The 22,379-nt window shown below is 34.7% G+C and overlaps 1 protein-coding gene across 5 annotated transcripts in view; it reads right to left on the bottom strand.

Moving 5' to 3' along the window:
* The window catches only part of ATP2C1 (ATPase secretory pathway Ca2+ transporting 1), a 138,272-nt gene that overhangs the window by 42,467 nt on the left and 73,426 nt on the right, over positions 1-22,379 (bottom strand). For all 5 annotated transcript variants that reach the window (XM_077865198.1, XM_077865202.1, XM_077865199.1 and 2 more), the window contains 9 exons: positions 21,651-21,806; positions 20,446-20,514; positions 19,358-19,433; positions 16,262-16,328; positions 11,339-11,463; positions 10,403-10,500; positions 6,870-6,965; positions 6,693-6,782; positions 4,493-4,597 (listed from right to left, as the gene is read on the bottom strand). In XM_077865198.1, coding sequence (XP_077721324.1) covers positions 4,493-4,597; positions 6,693-6,782; positions 6,870-6,965; positions 10,403-10,500; positions 11,339-11,463; positions 16,262-16,328; positions 19,358-19,433; positions 20,446-20,514; positions 21,651-21,806 — 882 coding nt within the window. The remainder of the gene's footprint in view (positions 1-4,492; positions 4,598-6,692; positions 6,783-6,869; positions 6,966-10,402; positions 10,501-11,338; positions 11,464-16,261; positions 16,329-19,357; positions 19,434-20,445; positions 20,515-21,650; positions 21,807-22,379) is intronic.

Here is a 22,379-nt window from a genome sequence, read left to right on the forward strand (position 1 = left end):
CAAACATCCCACTTCTTGCAGGCACATGACAGGAACATATTTCCCTGCCCTTCTCTCCCACTTTGAAGTCAGGCGTGACTTGCTTTGGCCGATAAATATGAGCAATACTGTGTCACTTCCAAATGGAAATAATGTGCTATTCCTCTGGCCCTGCTAGGGCAGTGTGTGCTCAAATTGAGATGGAGCTCCCACCTGCCTGGGTCCCCAAGTAACTAGTGAGGAGATACTAGAAGGCAGGAAGGCAACAGGAAGGTATGATGATGTTTCCATAGCCTATATAAATTAAATATATTTCTTTTCTTGTTTAACTTTGTCTTTTAAAAAGCTTATAACTTCTTTTTATTTACTTGGTTTTATTTATACCTATCACTAATTATCTCCAAACTCTTCCATGCAATATAAAAAGCCCTTCTCAATGGTATTTTTTTCTTTTTTTTTTTTTTTTACTTATTTATTTGACAGAGAGAGAGAGCACAAGTGGGGGAAGTGGCAGAGAGAAGCAGGGTCCCCACTGGGAGCCCCTTGTGGCACTCAATCCCAGTCATGACCTGAGCTGAAGGCAGTCAACAGACTGAGCCACCCAGGCACCCCTCAGTGGTATTTTTCATATGATTAAATGAGCAGGTAAGCTATTCCTTCCACATTATTAATGAAGATCTCCTTCTTGAGTCTTGTTCTCCTTTCTAGTTTGAGTTGGTCGACTTGTAGGCCTGCTACATAACTAATATCCAGGAACTTCCCCTTCACCTCTATCATGGGGATTCTTTGCACTGTTGTCCTGGTTAGAACTCTGGGTGTTAAATCTTCCTTTTCCTTAGTCTACTGTCTTATGTTGGAATAAAATATCTGCAAGTATTTAAGAAAAGGTGTGTGAGATACAGATTTTGAGACACGGAATATCTCAAAACATTTTTATTCTATCACATTTTTAAGGTCAGCTGAGAATAAATTTCCTCTCAATTTGAAGACATTCTTCTATTAACTTCCAGGCTCCAGAGTTCAGTGTTACTTTTGCAAAGTCTAAAGAAGCTACATTAATTCCTAAACCTTTGTATATGATCTTCCCCTTGCCTACTCACTCTCTAGCCCAGAAGCTTTCAAAATTCTCCTTAAGCATCCTCAAATTTCTTGATTGTTGTGTTTATCCTTTCATCCCACTCTTTAACATAACTCATTGTGCTAAGCAGCTGACAGGCAATTTTATTTTAGAAGCTGAGGTAGGTCCTTCTGGAAATTTTTATGGTGTTATCTGATAAAGTCTTCCCATTTTGGGGGTGCCTGGATGGCTCAGTCAGTTAAGCAGCCGACTCTTGGTTTTGGCTCAGGTCGTAATCTCAGGATCCTGAGATCAAGCCCCAGGGTGGACTCCCAACTCAACAAGGAGTCTGCTTCCCTCCTCCCCCTCCCCCAGTGTGTACCTGTGTGTGTGTGAGTGCGTGCACTCTCTAAAATAAATAAATAGGGCAGCCCTGGTGGCGCAGCAGTTTGGTGCAGCCTGCGGCCCAGGGTGTGATCCTGGAGACCCGGGATCAAGTCCCACATCAGGCTCCCCGCATGGAGCCTGCTTCTCCCTCTGCCTGTGTCTCTGCCTCTCTCTCTCTCTCTCTCTCTCTATGAATAAATAAATAAATCTTTAAAAAATAATAACATTGTAAAATATTTAATAAATTAAATAAATAAATGAATGAATAAATAAATATTTAAGAAAATCTTCCCATTTTCTTGTCTCTCTATTACCACTATTAGGTGGATGCTGGCTCTCCTATTTATTTTCTGATTTTTGTACCTTACCTTTTATATTAAGCACCTCTTTGACTTTTTGTTCCACCTTCTGATAAATGTTCTATTTAAGGCATTTTGTTGTCATTTTCTACGGTCTTTGGAAATTTTCTTCATCCACCATTATCACTGTTTTGCTGAGACTCCTTTCTCTGTTGGTTTGGTCTGTGGCTTTCGTATTAAAGACTTTTCCCTAGGAATGCCTGGATGGCTCAGCAGTTGAGCATCTGCCTTCAGCTCAGGGCATGATCCTGGAGTCCCAGGATTGAGTACCACATCAGGCTCCCTGCAAGGAGCCTGCTTCTCTCTCTGCCTATGTCTCTCTCTCTCGCTCTCTCATTAAAATCTTAAAAAAAAAGACTTTTCCCAAGTATCTAGCAATTCCTGACTGTCCATTTACATTAAGACTGAAAAAATTAAAGGTTTAGAAGCTCCATGGGCATTGATAGGTTTACCAAATGATGGCCCTCACTGTATGATGATGAGATGATAACCAAGAGTCAGTAAACTCTACCAATAAGTGATGAGCCCGCTTAAAAAATACTCTGTACTAGGGGCACCTGGGTGGCTCAGTCAGTGAAGCATCCGACTTGTAAACTCAGCTCAGGTCAAGATCTCAGGGTGGTGAGTTGGGGCCCTGTATTGGGCTCCAAAATGGGTGTAGAGTTTACTTAAAAAACAAAAAACAAAAAAAACTGTACTGTGAGGATCTCCCTGGGACCAGTCAGCTTCTCTACAACTCCTTAATCTTCTTACTTAGAGAGTGAGGGCAGGGAGATACCTCCCTGCAGGCATTCTAAGAAAGTGGAGGTATGGCTAGAGACTTCCCCTGGAGGACAGTGATTTGCCCTTAATCACTCTGTTTTCAGTTATAAGCCTTAATTCTGCCCTCCACTCTTGTCTCCAAGATGAGACTTCTGATATTCCTCAGAGATACAAAAAAAGGGGGGGGGGGGGCTGATAATCTGGCCTCAAGAAACAGGAGGTTCTATTGGTTCCTCACCCAGAATTTCAAACTGATCTCCTATTTTTAGCTTTCTGTCTTAGTCTCTATTTTCACACTGAGTCTTCTATACTTTCTATTTTTTATATCCTTTACTCATTGGTTATCATTTTGGCAGGTTCCAGGGAAAAAGTATAAATAAATGTATACTGACCTGCTCAAATGAAAGTCTTCTTAAGCCAAACTATTTGAACCACTGAAGTTATTTTTAAAATTGGTAAATCTGCCACATTTGTGCCAGGCTGACCTCTTCTAGATCTTGAGTCACATCTGTGTATTTGGGTTTTGTTAGTTACATTGGTTGGTTTTGTGTTGTATAAGAAGCTCTTCAGACCAGTAAATGAGAATATAATCACACAAATCTTTTCAAACTTATATCCTGCTGCTACCTATCTCCCACTCCCACAACTGAGAAGATCAATCAAACTGTAACATCAGAGTATAACTTCCAGAGTACAACTTTGGTGAAGTTAGATTCAAAATTGCTGAAGTCAAATCATTAAACTTTATATGAGCTTCATTATCCTGAAGTACTGTGTGATCATACATAAAACGTAAAGAAACTGACCTTTCAAATAAACTCAAATACATACTACAGCTGTATTAACTCTATGTCAAGGGACATTAGATGAAAATTATCTAACTCTAATACAATTTTTGAATGCTTAATGTTGCTAGGTTTAAGTAGGCTCCAAGCCCAATGTGAGATTTGAACTCACAACTGTGAGGTCAAGAGTCACATGCTCCAACTGTGCCAGCCAGGCACCCCTTATGTTACAAGGTTTAAACGTATTTTATTTTTACAGTTTTATTTTCACTTGTCTCCCTTCCCAGGGATTCATAAAAGTTCCTTTAAAGCTTAGATAGAAGTATTTTAACCCTCATGGACAAAGTTCCTGGCAGACATCTAAAAGTTCAATGTTGGCCAAATTGACCTTTCTTTTAAAATCAATTATATTTCCTACTTATTATGGGTGAAGGGGAAATCTCACTCATTCCTGTCTATAGAGACATAATGGTTTCAAACTATTTGCTCACAGGTGAAAATACATAACCAATTAATTCCTAATAAAGAAAATATAAAAATATAAAAATAACAAATACTTTAAAGGCAGAGTAAGTTTAAGCATCACACTATTAACAGCAACTATGAGTGACATAATTATACACTGCCGATAACTAAGAATTCTTATTACACTAACTTTGTAAAAATTTCTAAAGTACCCAGGAACAAAGTAGCAGCTGGAAATATCAGTGCCTGTCATTTTGCCAGTTTTTAAGATGAATAAACCAATATGAATTATAAACATTTGGTAATCACTTTCCCACAAAATAATGTGGTTTTGTTTGTTCTGAAGACCAGACATTCCTACAGTGAAAGAACACAGAGTAACACCAGAGGGCAGAAACCTTTAATACATAGTCATCTACAACAAAAATATCGAATCTGATGTCTCAGGATCTAAGACACTGAGACTTGGGTCTAATTCATTTTAAGCTGTTTGCTCATACAGCAAAACTCGATGTCTCTATGCATAAATTCAAAGAGAACATGAGAACAAGGATAAGTTACTATAAATTATATATACTTTAAAGCAATGGGACTTTGTTATAGTCAATGAGTATTTAAACCTAAAGGTGGATAATAAATACAATGTAGTCATCTATGTTAAACAAGATTTAGTATGTACTCTTTACATGGAAGGGTACCTGCTGTGTTCGATGTACACACTTAACAGCCATCCATTTTTGCTCAGAGCTAAAAGGATATTCAGCTTTTCTGACATAGTCCTGTTGGAGTCCATCAAGACCCATCTATATGGCACAAAAAGAAAGTTAATTCTCACCAACATGTGATTATTTTTTCCTTTAACAAAGAACAAGGATCACAATGTACAGGTAGGCTGGCTAGAGATGAGATACCTGGAGTATTTTTCAAATAATGGTGATAGAATAGCAGTGCTCCATCTATATATACCACATTTCTCTGAATGGCAACATACATGATCAAGATGAAAGCCTGGGTGTGTAGATACAGTGTAAGACATGCTACCTGGACTATATGTAGACCAAATCTTCAACACTGTCTAGATTAAAATCTCTACTGGCTCAAATTCTGGAAGGAAGCAGGATACATATAAATAAAATACCCAACCAACACTGAGCATGTACTTTTATGATCAACAGAAGCTTCAAATTCAATTCCTTACTTCTTAGGGATTCAAATCTATTTTTCCTGTTGCCACTATCCTACTCTCTTACATCCTACCACTTGATATTCTGACTACTACCAGTGTACTGTAGCTGTTCTTCCCATATCCTCTACATTTTCCTCCAAATATTCAAAAATATTTTTTAAACTACTCAAAAACCTAGCTTATTGCTTTTTGTTCTCTTTGCTATCTACTGAAACATGTTTAGACTCTTCTTCCTGGCTTTCAAAGGTCCTTTCAGAAACCCACCATGCAGTCTATTTAACAATCCTCAAAGGGATCCCTGGGTGGCTCAATGGTTTAGCACCTGCCTTTGGCCCAGGGCGTGATCCTGGAGTCCCGGGATCGAGTCCCACATCGGGCTCCCTGCATGGAGCCTGCTTCTCCCTCTGCCTGTGTCTCTGCCTCTCTCTCTCTCATGAATAAATAAATAAAATCTTTATTTTTTTTTTTTAAATAAAATCTTTAAAAAAAAAATCCTCAAACTCTTTTTTTTTCATCCAAGTTAATCAATATATAAACTACCATGTAATCTATGATTATTTATTCCTCCATGCTTTTATTCTTGCTCTTTCCCTGGCTTACCTCCCACCTAAATCTTGCCTATCCCTCAAAACTGAAGTCTCAAGTCTGGATTTGCCTTGTTCTTATTTGTGGTTCAACTTTTAAGACTTAACTATCTTCTAATATTGGTCTAGCTTGTATTTGTACCAAGCATGTCACAGTGTCAACTCTCTACCTAAAATGTGAGGTTCCCAATCATAAGCAGGTAGTTTTCACACTCTTTACCTCTTAAAAAAGTTAATATAAGGTTACGTATAACACCACTGTTAATATTGGTTAACAGATTAAACTTCTAAATATCTTTCAAAAAGCTATTTGATGCTATTTTAGTTTTACCAAAAAACAATAAAGAAATGCACTTTTTACTAACAAAACATATTCTAAAACTATCAATTTTATTTTATTAAATTTAATATAATAACCTACATTTCCATATTAAATTTCAATTCAAACAACTTCATTTAGAGATATCCTATTTCACACAAGTCTCAAAATTTTCTAAGACTGCTCTTAAAAGTAAGAGTTTTAATTTTTGTTATGGGAGTGACAGAGTGGACTTCAGGTTTTTCATCTAATCAAATATAAGACTTAGAAGAGGCCATCAATTGGGATAAATGAAAGGGTCACAGAAAACAGCACCCTCTCTCTCCAACACATTCTAATTCTATACTCCTTTTAAGAAATTGATAATGAAGGAAATAGGAAGAGAAAGAAAAGCTGATTTCTCATGATGTCCTTAATATCTTCACATGGAAATACTTAAAGAATGTTGTCTTCACTCATTTTAAAGTTAGCACTTCAACATTACACACATTGAGAAAGCCTTCCACACAAAACTCTAAATATTACGGAAAATATTATAAGAACATTCACTCATAAGAAATCCAATCACTGGTCATTAGTTTGTTTCTTGAATGTAAGAGATAAAGCTATGTTGAAAAGGCTTTATTTTTATCAGCTCTGTATTTCAAGAATAATAAAAATGGTTCACAAACCATTTTGGGGCAATAAAAACAATAAAATATTGTGAGTCTTCTTCATTCTAAACCTAAAAACCTGTAATACTGAAATTGATGACCTCACATTCTCTTGTGAAAGTGATGTCTCATATGTCAAAGAAATCAAACACATACCTTCATTGCAAGAGCAATTAAGGCTCCTTCCGTTGGCTTCCCCATTAGAGTGTTGTTTCTAATTACAGCATCATTGCATACACAACCCGCCTAAGAGAAATATACAGAGACTATGAACCCATCACTGTGTTCTAAGTCATTATGAAAAATCACCTTCTTAGAGAATAAAGTATTTACCTCAACAATTCTGCTAACAGCTGGGTTATAGAATCCATGAACAACATCACCATCAACAATCACTTCCCCAAATGGATTGTAGCCAACACCAGTAACCTAAGGAACATACAGTGAGGTCAATAAATCAATCCATAGAGACAGTGATAATATTTATGAAAGCCAAAAACGATGATGACTTGTGTCATTTCATTTTATACATCTTGATGCTATTAATGTATATACCTAGAAAAGCACATGTCTAAAAGAACATGTGCTTTTAATACATAATTCTTTTAATAGTTAAAAGAATATAGATTCCAGGGTTCCTGGGTGGTTCAGTTGGGTAAGTGTCCAACTCTTGGTTTCAGCTCAGGTCATGACCTCATGTGTCATGACACTGAGCCCTGAGTCAGGTTTCAAGCTCTGCACAGAGCCTGCCTGGGATTCTCTCCTTTCCCCTCTGCCATTCACCCCTGCTGCTTGTGCGTGCTCTCTCTCTCCCTAAAAAAATAAAATCTAGATTCTAATTTTCACCGTAATAACAAACCTATAGTTAATTATATGAATAATTAATTATAATAAATATAATTATATTGTATTTAATATATTAATTTAATATATAATATATTATATATTAAATTATAATAAATATAACAATGTATAGCACATTTTAAGTAGAAATATACTAATACAATTAATATAAATTTATATTGTTTCTACTTATAATACACTATAAAAGAGTAAACCATGAAAATCTCTAAACATAAGTGAGCTTTAAATTTATGTAACATTAAAAAATAATAATAATAAAAATAAATTTATGTAACATTACATCTATAAACATACTCAATTTTCCAAGAATTCAATTCCATTTCCATATCTAACATTTGTGACAAACCTGAGACCCAGAAAAAAAGCAGAATTCTTTTGGCAAATATGCAGGCTAGGCTCAGTAACATTACATGATTTATCCTAGCACTTAGAAACTACTTTAACATAGTATATTACATGCCAGTTTTAAAAATCAGAGGTACAGACAAGCCAGATACTTATTCCATATGGCTAGAACTAAGCCAAACAAAAGTTGAATTTCACAGCAAAAATAAGACAGAGTTTAGAGAGAAATTAACAAACAGCTAATGCTTGACATATGGAAGTATGGGGTTAAAACAACAGAAACTGGGCAGCCTGGGTGGCTCAGAGGTTTAGTGCCACCTTCAGCCCCGGACTGTGATTCTGGGGACCAGGGATTGGGTCCCACGTTGGGCTCCCTGCATGGAGCCTGCTTCTCCCTCTGCCTGTGTCTCTGCCTCTCTCTGTCTCTCATAAATAAATAAATAAAATCTTTAAAAAAAACCCAGAAATTTATTATACCCTACTTTCCACTCCTGAACTATGCAAGCACATGTTAAACCCCAATGACTCTAAATCATCAACACACACCATATTGGGTATCCTTAACCAAATCTAACACTCTAAATATCAATATTATTATTTTAAATCCTACATAAAATGGAATTAAATAAACTTAAGTACAACTTCTGTCAATTTGTCTAATGATACAGTGAATTGGATGCAAATATAATTTAAAATATGGTACCCTTCTTAAGTAGTGTCAACGAACATATTAGCTAGAAAGCCTGTTAAGACTGGGGTTAGACTAGAACTTGTCCTTACCTAGCTTCAAAATTAACCAATACACATAGAATGACATGTATTTAAGAAACTGCCAAAATATTATTTTTAAAATGAAGTAATTCATCTATTAATTTACTCCTCCCACACGTATTTACTACTATGAGGAAGGCCCTGTGTTGGGCAACTTAGTTCTGCTCTATTAACAACTTAAATAGGGATCCCTGGGTGGCGCAGTGGTTTAGCGCCTGCCTTTGGCCCAGGGCGCGATCCTGGAGACCTGGGATCGAGTCCCACGTCGGGCTCCCGGTGCATGGAGCCTGCTTCTCCCTCTGCCTGTGTCTCTGCCTCTCTCTCTCTCTGTGTGACTATCATAAATAAAAAAATAAAAAAAATAAAAAAAAAAAACTTAAATAGTATAAAGAGGAACAGAAAAGTTTACCTGGGCTAAAAACCAAGAGGCATCAAGTTCTATGAAAACAATATCTAAGGCCAGTTCTGGGCAGCCAGCAAAGCTTTTTTAAAGAAGTGGGGTTGAATGTTTATCACAGCAATATCCATAATAGCCAAACTATGGAAAGAGCCCAGATGATGTCCATCGACAGATGAACATCTGTCGCTAAACTGCATATATATATATATATATATATATATATATATATATATATATATATCCCTTGTATATATACAATGGAATATTACTCAGGCATTAAAATGAAAGGAAATCCTGCCATTTGCAAGGACATGGATGGAACTAGAGGGCATCATGCTAAGAGAAATAAGTCAGAGAAAGATAATTATCATATGATTTCACTCCTATATGGAACTTAAGAAACAAAACAGAAGAGCATAGGGAAGGAATGGAAAAATAAAACAAGACAAAATGAAAGACGGAGACAAAACATAAGAGACTCTTAATCATAGGTAAGAGGGGAGAGATGTGGGAGGATGATGGACTAAGAGCACAAGACGTAATGAGCACTGGGTGTTATATAAGACTGATGAATCACTGAACTCCACCTCTGAAACTAATAATATACTGCATGTTAATTAAATTTAAAGAAAGAGGGATCCCTGGATGGCGCAGCGGTTTGGCGCCTGCCTTTGGCCCAGTGCATGATCCTGGAGACCCGGGATCGAATCCCGCATCGGGCTCCTGGTGCATGGAGCCTGCTTCTCCCTCTGCCTGTGTCTCTGCCTCTCTCTTTCTCTCTCTCTCTCTCTCTCTCTGTGACTATCATAAATAAATTTTAAAAAAAATTTTTTTTTAAAGCTATATGCTTAAAAATAAATAAATAAATAAATAAATAAATAAATAAATAAATAAATTTAAAGAAAGAAAGAAAAAGTGGGGTTGGAACTAAGTTGCAAAGGATGAGGTAATAGACTGTCCTATACACAGTGAGAATAGCAGCAAAAGTCCTGAAATAGGAGGAATTTTGCTACACTGAAAGAATCATAAATCTGTGTATCTGGTGCCCAGAAAGCAAAGTAGAATATGTAAGGATAAAGAAAGAAATAAGGAACAAAATATGTAAGGGCCTTGAGAGGCCATACGTCAGGATCCTGGTCACAATGGAAAGCCACTAAAACATCTTAGTTTTGGGAGTGACTTGCTAATATTTGGTTCTAAAAGACCCCTCAAGCTGCATAGACAACAAAAATAAAAGTTTGGTAACAAACGGCTGTAGGAGTGATTAAAAGACAGGTGCCAAGGATGATTCAAAGTTTCTGGATGGTACAAATGGAGTGTACAAGTGAAGTGGGATCAAGACCAGTAGCACAAGGAAAAGGCTCTGCTGGTGATGAATTTATAGCCGTTTTGAAGATAAGACACTAGAATGGTTAGGAATGTCTAAACACCAAGTTTCTTAACAAAGAAATACAGTTGTTAAAAAAGGAAAAAATCTATAGAGTACCTCAGCATGCAGACCATCCGAAGTAAATATGTGAGTAACAGTCATTTCATTCTTTGTCAGTGTTCCAGTTTTATCTGAACAAATCACATTACAGCAGCCTATAGAATAAATCATTACACGTCATCAAAAGAGTCAGGAAGAAATAAACAAGTTTATATTAAAAACACTGGAAGCCTGTCCTACTTCTCTAAATTTTACACAAATTAGGCTCACTGATAATTCTATTTTCTCTCATTGTGCTTTTCACCATTAAGTTCTGAAATTAAAATTAAAAAATAGTGATAAATGATGACTTTTCCTTATTAACTTGCAGTTGAATTTCTACAAAGCTTCTCAGTATTAGCTTTATATTATAATGTTACATAATACATTTTCTAAAGTGTTAAGGGTACTTAAATATAAACCCATATAAATTTTCAGTATTTTTAAGTATTTTGCCTTCTCAATAGTATAATGCAAACTAAAAAATGAAATTCAGTATTTTTGGATTCCTAAATTTAAAAAAAAAAAGAAATTTCACAGCATAAAGTTTTGTTGTAGCAACATTTAGCAACTGTTGTATATTTACTGTTCTTATCAGCAAATTCAGCTGGAGTGTGATTTCTAGGATCTATGATAATTATCTTGAGATGTCAAAAGAAGAAGATTCTATTAATTTTATTCCAAGGTTTCATTTGTTATATATGGATTTCTTTTTTACATAATTTAAGCATTAGAACATTCCATGACACAGATTTCTCTGAAAGTCCCCAGTCTTGAATGATACACATTTTTAATTACCTTTTCTGGTCATGAAAACCATACTTAACTTTGCCACAAGTCAAATATCACTATGTTAGCCTCTCAGACAAAAAAAACTGTTGCAACCTGATGATTCACTGTTGATGTAAACTAGCACACTATTGCTTAAGTATGCTTGTATTACCACATACTTACCCAGAGTTTCAACAATAGGCAGTTTTTTCACAATGGCCCTTTTCTTCACCATTCTCATAACACCAAGGGCTAGAGTCACTGTGACCACAATGGGAAGACCTTCAGGAATTGCTGCCACAGCCAAACTGTAATCAATATATACTTAGTATTGAAGTATAAATTAAATAGTACCTACAGCAATAATTTCAATTAGCTTTTACTTAAAACAGAGGCTAATAAAAATACAAAGTTAATACTGTAATAAAAAAATACTTAAATAAAAATTAAGAGGAAGGGAAAGCTAATTAACATTTATGGGATACCTACTAGCTGCCAGGTTAAGTGTAGTGGTTGAAGAATGTACGTTTGTGACATCAGATTGCCTAGATTTATAGCCAAGGCTTCACCAAATTTTACCTCTTTGACTCTGAGCAATTATTGCTCCACTCCTGTAGTTTAGTTTTCTTATCTAGAAGTGCAGATAGCAGTGACAGATATTCAAACAAAAACTTATACATGACTACTCATAGCAGCAATACTTACAATGGCCAAAAGATCACAGTAATGTCCATCAACCGATAAATGGGAAATTGTGGCATACCTATACAATGAAGTATTATTCTGCCATAAAAAGAAATGAAGTACTGATACATGTAAAACATGAATGAGCCCTGAAAACATTATGCTAACTGAAAGAAGCCAGACACAAAAGACACATATTTTTATTCCATTTATATGAAATATTAACAATAAAACAAATCCATAGAAACAGAAAGCAGGTTAGTGGTTGCCAAGGGCTGGGGAGAAGAAAGAATGGTGAGTGATTGCCCAATGGGCACAGGGTTTTCTTTTGGGGGGATGAAAAGTACTGATACTCGATAGTGGTTGTGGTTGTACATTATGAATGGACTTAATTCCATCGAATTGCACATTTTTAAATGGTAAATTTCGTGGTATGTGTATTTTCTAACAAAAGATTAATTACTTCATTGTTTCCCTTTGCAATTTTTTAAAAAGTCAAATTAAGTCTATTTTTTATCCCAGTACAAATATTAGCTCCAAAAAATATATATATATATTAGCTCCAACTCTCCTACAGTTAAGGACATATGCATTCTTGTTCTTCATTCTAATGTTGCTGCATCCACTGCTTTTACTCATCAACCTCTATTATCTATTTTTTCTTTAGCATCATCTAACTTGATATCATTAGCATGCTGTTCCATAAGCATTTTTTAAGTTTTTCACGCTGTTTACAGCTTAATTCTAAAATCTGAAAGCCAATGGATGACGTAATACCATTGTCCAAATAGTCTACACTGAAAGAGTCAAAAAATACGTGTTTATCAGGGCACCTGGGTGACTCCATCAGTTAAGTGTCTGACTCTTGATCTCAGATCAGGTCTCAATCTCGGTCATGAGTTCAAGCCCTATATTGGGCTCCAAAGAAATATGTGCTACCATTAATACTTCCTTCTCTCTTTTGAACTATTCTATGCTGAAACAGAATCCTCTTTTCTTATGCTTACATTAACCCTCACTATATCAAGAAAAATAGGCATCATCATTTACAATCTAGATCTATTGGACCATTCCATTCTTTTGTTTTTAAGTCACTTCATGAACAATTTGCAGAGGAATAAAATGGATTGTGAAAAACTTCATTTGAAATTTTGAATTTTAGGGATGCCTGGGTGGTTCAGCGGTTGAGTGTCTGCCTTTGGCTCTGGGCGTAATCCCGGAGTCCTAGGATCGAGTCCCACATAGGGCTTCATGCATGGAGTCTGCTTCTCCTTCTGCCTAGGTCTTTGCCTCTCTCTGTAGGTCTCTTACAAATGAATGAATGAATTAACTAACTTTGAATTTTAACCTCAAACTATATTCCTGGATTTGAAGGTATATCTGAAATGAGCAATGTCCTTTGGATGCAACTAAACACAGCCTGGAATATATTCACTTTACAAAAAGTAATTTCAAATTCAAAAAATATTTCCAACAGGTTATAGGCTTATCAATTCTGGTTTCACTTTTTGCATTTGTGTCTTCAAAATGCAACAACTTTTGAAAATGTGGATGGTTCATAATTCTGTTGAAAAGAGAACAGTTATTGTCTTAGTAACATAGTTTTTAGACTTATAAATACCAATAACATAAGTCCAGTTAAGCTTTTCATTTCTGTCATCTATTTCCTTTTAATCACTTTTATATTCATACCAGCCTTTGGTATTTCTCCACTTATAAATGGTATAAAGTAAAAAGTTGGTAAACAAATATTATAAAACATTAAAGAAAACTGCCATACACATCCTTTTAACAAAAATGGGTGGTCTAGGTTCTTGTTGGAAAAAAACTGCATGATGAATTCCTTGCTGTAGAACGACTAACTGAAAGGGAATACCTGTCCTTCCTTTTTTGTCCTTAGAAATAAACTATTCATTCATTAGTTCAGGAATTTCAGAAAACCTAGACTGCCATCCAAAGATTCATAGTATTAAGATTTCATTTATTTGATTAAATTTCACCCTCATCATTAGAGTGTATGGTGGCTCTTTGTCTCTTTGCTTCCATCTTTTGGTTCACCCAGTAATTCTTCTATCAATTATTCTTTGCCATTATGGTGAAAAGTGAAAAAATAATGATTGCTAACTTTAATGAATAGGAAAGAAAAAAAGGCAACTATAATGACTGTATCTCCAGACCCCTTTTATACTTGTAAATGATGATGTAATACTGAGCAACATAATGAAAAAATTAAAGGATAACAGAATAATGCTATTACATCAACCTTATAAGTGATGTCATCATTCTGCATTCTTATTGTTTTACTCATTTTTAGGACAGTTGGAAATAATTATTAAAATAATTAATAGGATAATGAAATAACAAAATGTTTCAAGACACAAGAAAAATAAGGTCACTAAAGATCCCATAATATATCTTACTTAGATTTATGAAAGGATAATGGATCCATAATTGCAAAGTAGAATGAGTTTTATTCTATTAAAAAAAATGTTTAACGCTTTGTCCTTTGTAAGACCTTGAAGTAGGAATAAAAATCATGATATGTCAACCTTCACAAACAGAACTGCCCCTCAAAAATACTAAAAATCTAAAAATGAGTCTAATAGATAATATGATTATGTTTAATATCTCAAACTCATACCCCATTTTAAATTTATTTTGTATGCAACCCAAGATTGAAGCCAAGAGTTTTAAATTGTATGTTTGCCCCTTTAGGGGAAAAGATACACTGCTTCATCCTATCACAAATATGTTTTAACCTTATTCAACCTACCAAGTCCTTATAATACATTTGACTTTTTTTTAATTGTTTTTGTTCTAATATTTGAACTATTACTTTCTACTCCAATACAGCTGTCATCCAGGATTTCTTTTCCCTAGATGCCTAGGTAAGTTTCACTCTTACTTATATCCCATCCATCACCATTTTCCTTTTATCATCTTTGTTTTGCTAGAATTCATACAGGACAGAGAAGGAATAAATTTTCTGATTACTTGCTTATCTGTTTTTAACTAACTGGATTGATACCTTGTCTCCGTCTAGATTTAGACTTAAAATCCCTTCCCCTCGTACTTTGATAGCACTGCCCTACTGTTCTCTAATGTAATCCAATGTTACTGTGGAGGAAGGGTTAATAAAATCCTTTTCCCTTCTGCATTTGATTAAATCCCTAGCTCTTTTCCCCTAGTGACCTGGTAAGGGTAGTTATGTCAACTATGTTGCTAGGCAACACTACTTCTGATAAAGGGATCTCCTGATTGACTGTCTATGGAATATTAAGAATTCTAATTATTTTACAGGAAGCCATCACTTTGGATTTCCTGAGTGTAGGTGACTCTTATAACCGGACATGTTTCTTGCAAGCACCCTGGAAAGTATATGTTTCCAGAGATGTTGGCTCCCACGGACAATGAAACATTTTAACCTAGGGTAGCTCGCCCACACATAAGGTCATCCCAATCTCTTGTACCTGAAGCTGAATTGCTGCACAGACTCTCTCAGAGGAGTGCTGCCTTAAGTTGCCCCGCTGTTCAGGGCACAGGTACCAATTGTGACCATGAAAGTCTTGTGAATTTAGTAGTCTAAAAAGATCCTATGATGGAAACTGCAGCTGCTGATGAGAAGTTTGATACCAGTCTAATTATCTTTCCTCTATAGAAGACCTAACTTGTTTAATTTAATAATGATGCACCTAGGTTGGGAGTTTTTTCCATCCTGCTGGGCATTTACATAATCCATACAAACTATAAAAATTTCATGTTTTGCTTCTGATTGAAAAATATTTATGTATCATTTCTTATATAATTTCTTCTTACCTCTTTTAAAACTCCTATCGGTTAGATATGGTATTTATTAAATTATTCTCTTCATTCTGTTTTAGACATTTTGCTCTATTTTTGTGGAGTCCTCTTTGGCTTTAATATTATAGCCCTTAAATTCTATTTTCAATTTCAGCAATAAAAATCACAATTTCTAAAAACTTTTTGTTCTCTCTTCTGCAATAATCTGTATATCGTGAATGCATGTGTATCACAAATGCTTTCTAGTTTTCATTTTTCTGCTAGTTCTTGAATCTTCTGTTTTCCTCTGAGATTGACTATTCAATTTCTATTATTATGGTCTTTCTCTTTCATGCTGCTAGTTTTCAGTTACACAATCCTTAACTGTCTATTTATATATAAAAATGCAATAGTGGACTGATAATACCAGACATCCTGTACAGGTTTTATTCACTGCTATATATGTAGGTTTTCATTTTCCTAGAATTCATTTCAATATATGAATTCTGAAGTATTTAATTAGAGACACTATACTCTTTTATGCTCGTATAATACTTCCATAATAGAATATAACCTATGCCTCTCAGAGAAATTATAGAGGGAAAAGAGATTTTAATTTATAAACAAATGATCAGAACTCACCTTACACTAATAGTAAACATTTCCAGGATATCTTTTCCTAGTAACCAGCCAACCAACATGATGATACCTGGAACAGAATCAAATAGCTATTTTTCCCTTTTATCTATAATCACATAAGTATAGATGGGATAGAATAACAAGCTGAGGACACAGCCAAAGAAGTCCCTTGACATAAAGTGCATCAGAAAAAAAAAGAAAAAAGAAAAACAAAAAACAAAAAAACAAAAAAAACAAAAAAAATAATAAAGTGCATCAGATCACAATTACAAGATTTTACAAAAATCCATTAAGCAGGAGTGATCAAACTAATGCTGCTTAAAGTTAATGCTACATAACACACACACACACACACACACACACACACACACACACAGAGTTATACCTTCTATTGCCATTCCTGCCACCCTCCCTTAAAGCAGTATCTGAGGATTCCCACTATAAGAAAATATTAGCAGTATTTTCATACAGCAGGGGGAGCGGGGGTAGAGTAAGACACACAAGTCTTCTATTTATTATCAGCTTTGCAAAAATAAACCCTGGGACTTTACTTCTCATAACTAAATATCCAAGCAGTACATATAAAGTTTGTACTGCAAACAAAAGAATATTTAGGACTTGGCTCAGAGTGATAGAGCTTACATAAAATACCTAAAATTCCATTAACATTAAAAAATTACTACTTTTATGGCATGTACAAATAAAATCAATTAACATAAACCAAACAAAATACTCTCTGCTTTAATCTTTCTCTCTGAAATAAAGGGGGCACAGAGTGTACCACTGGTTTTGTGAGAAAAAAGCACAGCATCAAGATTGTATTCTAGGTCAATATAAACATTTAAATAAGTTTTTTTTCATCTTTCTACAACTACAAAATCATAATCTAGATTGTGACTCTTTAAGATCCTATTTCCAATACTTTCTTGAGAAATTATGTCCAATGAACTATACCAGGGAAGCTATAATCTGTGGGCCTCCTTCATGCTTTTGTAAAAAAAAGGTTGCTGGAACATAGCCACATCCATTTGTTTATGTATTTTCTACGATTGCTTTCCTGCTGATGGCAGAGTTGAGTATTTCCATCAGAGAATGTTGAAAATACTTTGGTATGGACCAAAGGCTAAAGAAAAAAAAAAAAAAAAAGCCTGCAGACCTTTCATTTTGATCTTGACCTTTATCCTCTATCACAACAACAACAACAAAAAATATGCCCAATGAATTATATTCAAACCAGGTAATCATAAAGTTGAAAGATTTCTATCATTAAATGTGAGACAGTTTCACAGTACAGCATTAGTATAACTGGGGAGATTTAATTGGCTACATGCCCTTAGATTTATCAAATTCCCTATAAATTCTGGAAAATAAACAGCAATAATTAAGGGAGTATGAGAATATATACACACTAGTTAAAAATGAGGAATGAAATACTTTTCTACCTTCTACTTTATGATGAAGACAGATGGATCAACAGAATTAATATTTAAATAATTTAGTTGAAACTGCATAACAAGTCTGCTTTAACTTAAAGCTGTATTACTGATTTTGAAACATTAGGCTAACAAGAATAATTAAAATAATAGCATGGGGATCCCTGGGTGGCGCAGCGGTTTGGCGCCTGCCTTTGGCCCAGGGCGCGATCCTGGAGACCCCGGATCGAATCCCACATCGGGCTCCCGGTGCGTGGAGCCTGCTTCTCCCTCTGCCTGTGTCTCTGCCTCTCTCTCTCTCTCTGTGACTATCATAAATAAATAAAAATTTAAAAAAAATAAAATAAAATAAAATAAAATAAAATAAAATAATAGCATGGAAAAATTAAAGGTGCAAGGACTCCAAAACTGATTCAAGTGTTTAATGTATGATAAAGATGTCATTTCAACTCAGTGAATATAGAATAGACTATAGAATTAATGGTATTGGGATAATTAAGTTTTGAGTAAAAATGTTATGAACTCTACCTTAAGTCTTATACTAAAATAAATTCTAAATAGTAAAATTAAGTGTCAAAGATAAAAACTAAAGTAGTAGATTGATGTTTAAATAGATATAAACATAAACACTTTCCACAACATGGAGTTGGGACAGCTTTTACGAAGATAACAAAGACAAACTATAATTGCAGATATTGTTAATAGTACAGTTATATCAGAATCTCAGGACACAAAGATGTTTCAATTACAACTCTATCCTGTACTAAGTTTATTTTATTTATCCCTTAAGGGAATTTAAAATTTGGGAGGAAAATATTTAACAAAAGGATGGATATCCTAATTATATGAAGAGCTGTTACCAACCTAAGACTCAAGGGATAAGATAAACAGACTGCAAGTCATAAAATAAAAAGGACCCATACACACAATGACAAAAGTGCTCAGTTTCTCTATAATGAATTGTGAAATAAAATAATGAGAAGTCTTTTATTCATCTGTTCATGACAACAAAGCGGGCAAGGGTGCTGGAAGAGAAATAACTCTGCCTTGCTGATGAAAGATATTATTTGGCAATATGAAACAAAAACTTTAAAAACATGGCAAACATGTCAAAAATCTAAAACTTGCGTGGATAATCTCTGATCCAATAATTTTACTTTTAAGAATTTAATAAGATACCTGCACTGAAGAATCATTTATATAATTTTAAAAACTCAAAAAACAGAAATGTCTACAAGAGTTCTAAGATATTTTTTCCTACATAATGGAATACTATACAACCACCTATTTCATGACATCAATTCAATGAGCATCTATTTAATGACAAGGTGCTTATGAAGAAAATGTGAAACAGAAAAGGAAAAGTAGTCTATGAATCATACTATCCATTTTGTTGAAAACGAGAAAGACAAATACTAAAATGTTTACAGAAATGCTCATTGACTATAATAATTACAGAGAGTTCTAACTTATCTTTGTAGAAAAGGACAATAGTTGGGGACTAGTTTTATATTTTTTAAAAAGTAGTAGCAATCTAAAAATTCATTAAATGAATAAATGTATGCATCTAGCTAAACTCCCCCTTCCCACTCAAAAAATTAAACAATTTTAAAAACCTAAGTAAATAAGTAAATAGATGAGATATACATACTCACTCTTCTCTTACCTATTATACCAAAGGAGTAAAAGGAAAGCTGTTTTCCTAGAAGGTCCATGCTCTTCTGCAGAGGGGTTTTTGGTGCCTTGACAAATTGGAGAAGAGTGCAATGATCTAAATTTAGTGAAATACACTAGGTGCCAGGGACTCCGCTAAGTGCTTGACATATTCATGCTCGTTCTTTTTTTTTTTTTTTTTTCATGCTCGTTCTTAATATACCCATGATGTACACAACTCTCTCTTGGTAAGTATTACTCCTTTTATGAGGAAACTAAGGCTGAGACTTTTAAAAGCTTGTTTATTTGAAAGGGTCCATCATGCTCCTCATGCCTATTTTTGAGAAGAAGCCTATTCTCCCGATCAGCTTCTCCAGGACTTTATTACCATCAACTGCCCCCTCACTTTTCCAATCTTCTCCTTTCTGTATCCACAAACAAGCTTACAATCCAAGTCTTTTCCTCCAGTTGGCTCCCTGATCTGCTACTGCTAACTCCCTTCTCTAGCACTCCTTCACTGCCAAGCTTCTGGGAATGGCTTTACACACTGCATCACATAGTGGAATCTTGGCAGGTTACCTGAGAAATCCAGATGATTTGGAGAGAATATGACATTTGTAGAATGCAACTTCCTTTTATATACATAAGGAAGTACTTTCAATGGGAGAACTAATCTGTAATATCCTTAAACAAGAGTATCTTCCAGGTTATTTTACTTTGCAATTTTTTCCCCATTACTTGGAATTATATAAAGTTGGGAATTTGAACAAGACAAATATACTATTTAATAATTTTTAAAATTAATATGATAAAGCTAATTTTTAAAAAGAATAGGCCCTATAAATAATTGGCTATAAACCTTTTTCTCCTATAAACAATGAACATCAAAATGTTTTAGCATATTAGCAATGTCAACTCAAGCCCTTTCAAATACAGTCTTTCTAATTACGTTTCTAAAAACAGACAACTGAGTGATACTCCAAATAAAATACTACTTTCAACAGTACATAAAATAATCCACCAATATTTTCTGTCCCTCTACTTACAATGGAGAATTTTAGATTTGAAATTAAAATATCATTAACACAACTAAGTACTTACTTCTTCTGCTTGCATCATCTTAAAAACCTCTCCAAATTCAGAATTTTCTCCTGTTCCAATGACAATACCCTAAAAGAAAAAACAGGAGAACAACATTTACTTTCAGATGGAATCACCTCTCTTGAGTAAAACCAAAAACTCTTACTTTCTCCAAAACCTTGTCCACGGTCAAGACGGCTAATACACATATCCAAGGTTCCCTTAGCAAATTAACTTTGTGATAGTACTACGGATCACTAGTATTTATGCCTCACCATATAAGCCTTCACCCAATTCTGAGACTCATTCTTCTTTTCTTTTTATTAAAGATTTTTTATTTATTTATTCATGAGAGACACAGGCAGAGGGGTAAGCAGGCTTCTCACAGGGATCCCAAAGCAGGACTCGATCCCCAGACCCCGGGATCACGCCCTGAGCCAACAGCAGATGCTCAACTGCTGCGCCACCCAGGTGTCCCTCTGAGGCTCATTCTTTGTCTATATTAATATTTCTGAAATTCAAAACTGTCTTATACTCAAGAGAGACCTTTAATGTAGTTTATTTTTCCCTTCAAATGCTACTGAATCATGTCTTTTATATTTGTGAATCCAGGAAAAAGAATAGCTAAAATCCATCATTAAGTGAATGATATGTGGACAGAATATTACAGCCAGTACCATTATCAATTAAATTAAAATTTTATTTAGCTAGTAATGAACATATCCATGTACTGCTGTTTCTATCTAAAATAAACAAATGAAAAAAAGAACGGCTACTGAGGACTATGTTTTTAAAGGCTCCATTATCGGGCAGCCTGGTGGCTCAGCAGTTCAGCACCACCTTTATTTAGCCCAGGGCCTGATCCTGGATACCCAGGATCAAGTCCCATGTCAGGCTCCCTGCATGGAGCCTGCTTCTCCCTCTGCCTGTGTCTCTGCCTCTCTCTGTGTGTGTCTCTCATGAATAAATAAATAAAATCTTTTAAAAAATAAAATAAAAAAATAAAGGCTCCATTATCTGGCAAATGGCAGAACTATGGAATATTATGCCTCAGGGACATAGCTTCTTAGTCTCACACACAGTGGCTACAAGTTAGGTTCAATTCTGTCATTTCTTTGTCATATAATTTTAAAAGAACCACACAAAATTAGAACTAAAAAAAAAAAAAAAAAAAAAAGGTTGAAAACAAAGGAACTACTACTTTCAAAACAAGAGGAAAAAATTACCTTTGCTTTGCCACATCTGACCAGTGTTCCCATGAAAGCAATGTTACTTCTTGATGCAAGATCTCCATTAGTTGCAGCTGGCTGAGGAGCGGTCACCTTAGAACAAGGTGTTGTCTCTCCTGTCAAGCTGGATTCATCAATGGAAAGATCCACAGCCTTGGAGAATATAAAGCACTCCATTAAGTTCAAGTTTGAAGATTCTGCTACATTTAATATCTGAAGAGTTTGTAACCATCACTTCTTCCTCAAATATCCCCTAATAATTACTCAAATCTTTTATTATATCCATTACTCTAAGAAGACCCAGAACAAGTACAACCATATTTAAAATATGAAGTGAAGTCAGCAAAATGCAACATGCAAAATAAATGCTACACTGGGAGATAAAATTAGCAAATTTCAAAATTCAACTAGAGAAAAAGAACACTATCTGAGATTTGACTTTATCTAGAGAAAACAATTCTCATGATAAAGTATTACTTCCTAATTTTGCCATGCTCTGAAGTTACAAAAATGTGTTTGGCAAATTTAAAAAAAAGCTACCTAGAAAGAGAAATATAAATACAAGATATAAAAGGTACTGAGAAAGAAATCATTTCATCATTTTGGGCTCAATTTTCATGAAACTAAGAAACTTGCTATATACATCCTTACATTGAACCCAATGTAGATCAGCAAAAATCAAAAACGTACATAATGTTTCCATGCAGATCATGAATATCATATTAG

This window comes from Canis aureus, chromosome 22, assembly GCF_053574225.1.
Source record: "Canis aureus isolate CA01 chromosome 22, VMU_Caureus_v.1.0, whole genome shotgun sequence".
Lineage (NCBI taxonomy): Eukaryota > Metazoa > Chordata > Mammalia > Carnivora > Canidae > Canis > Canis aureus.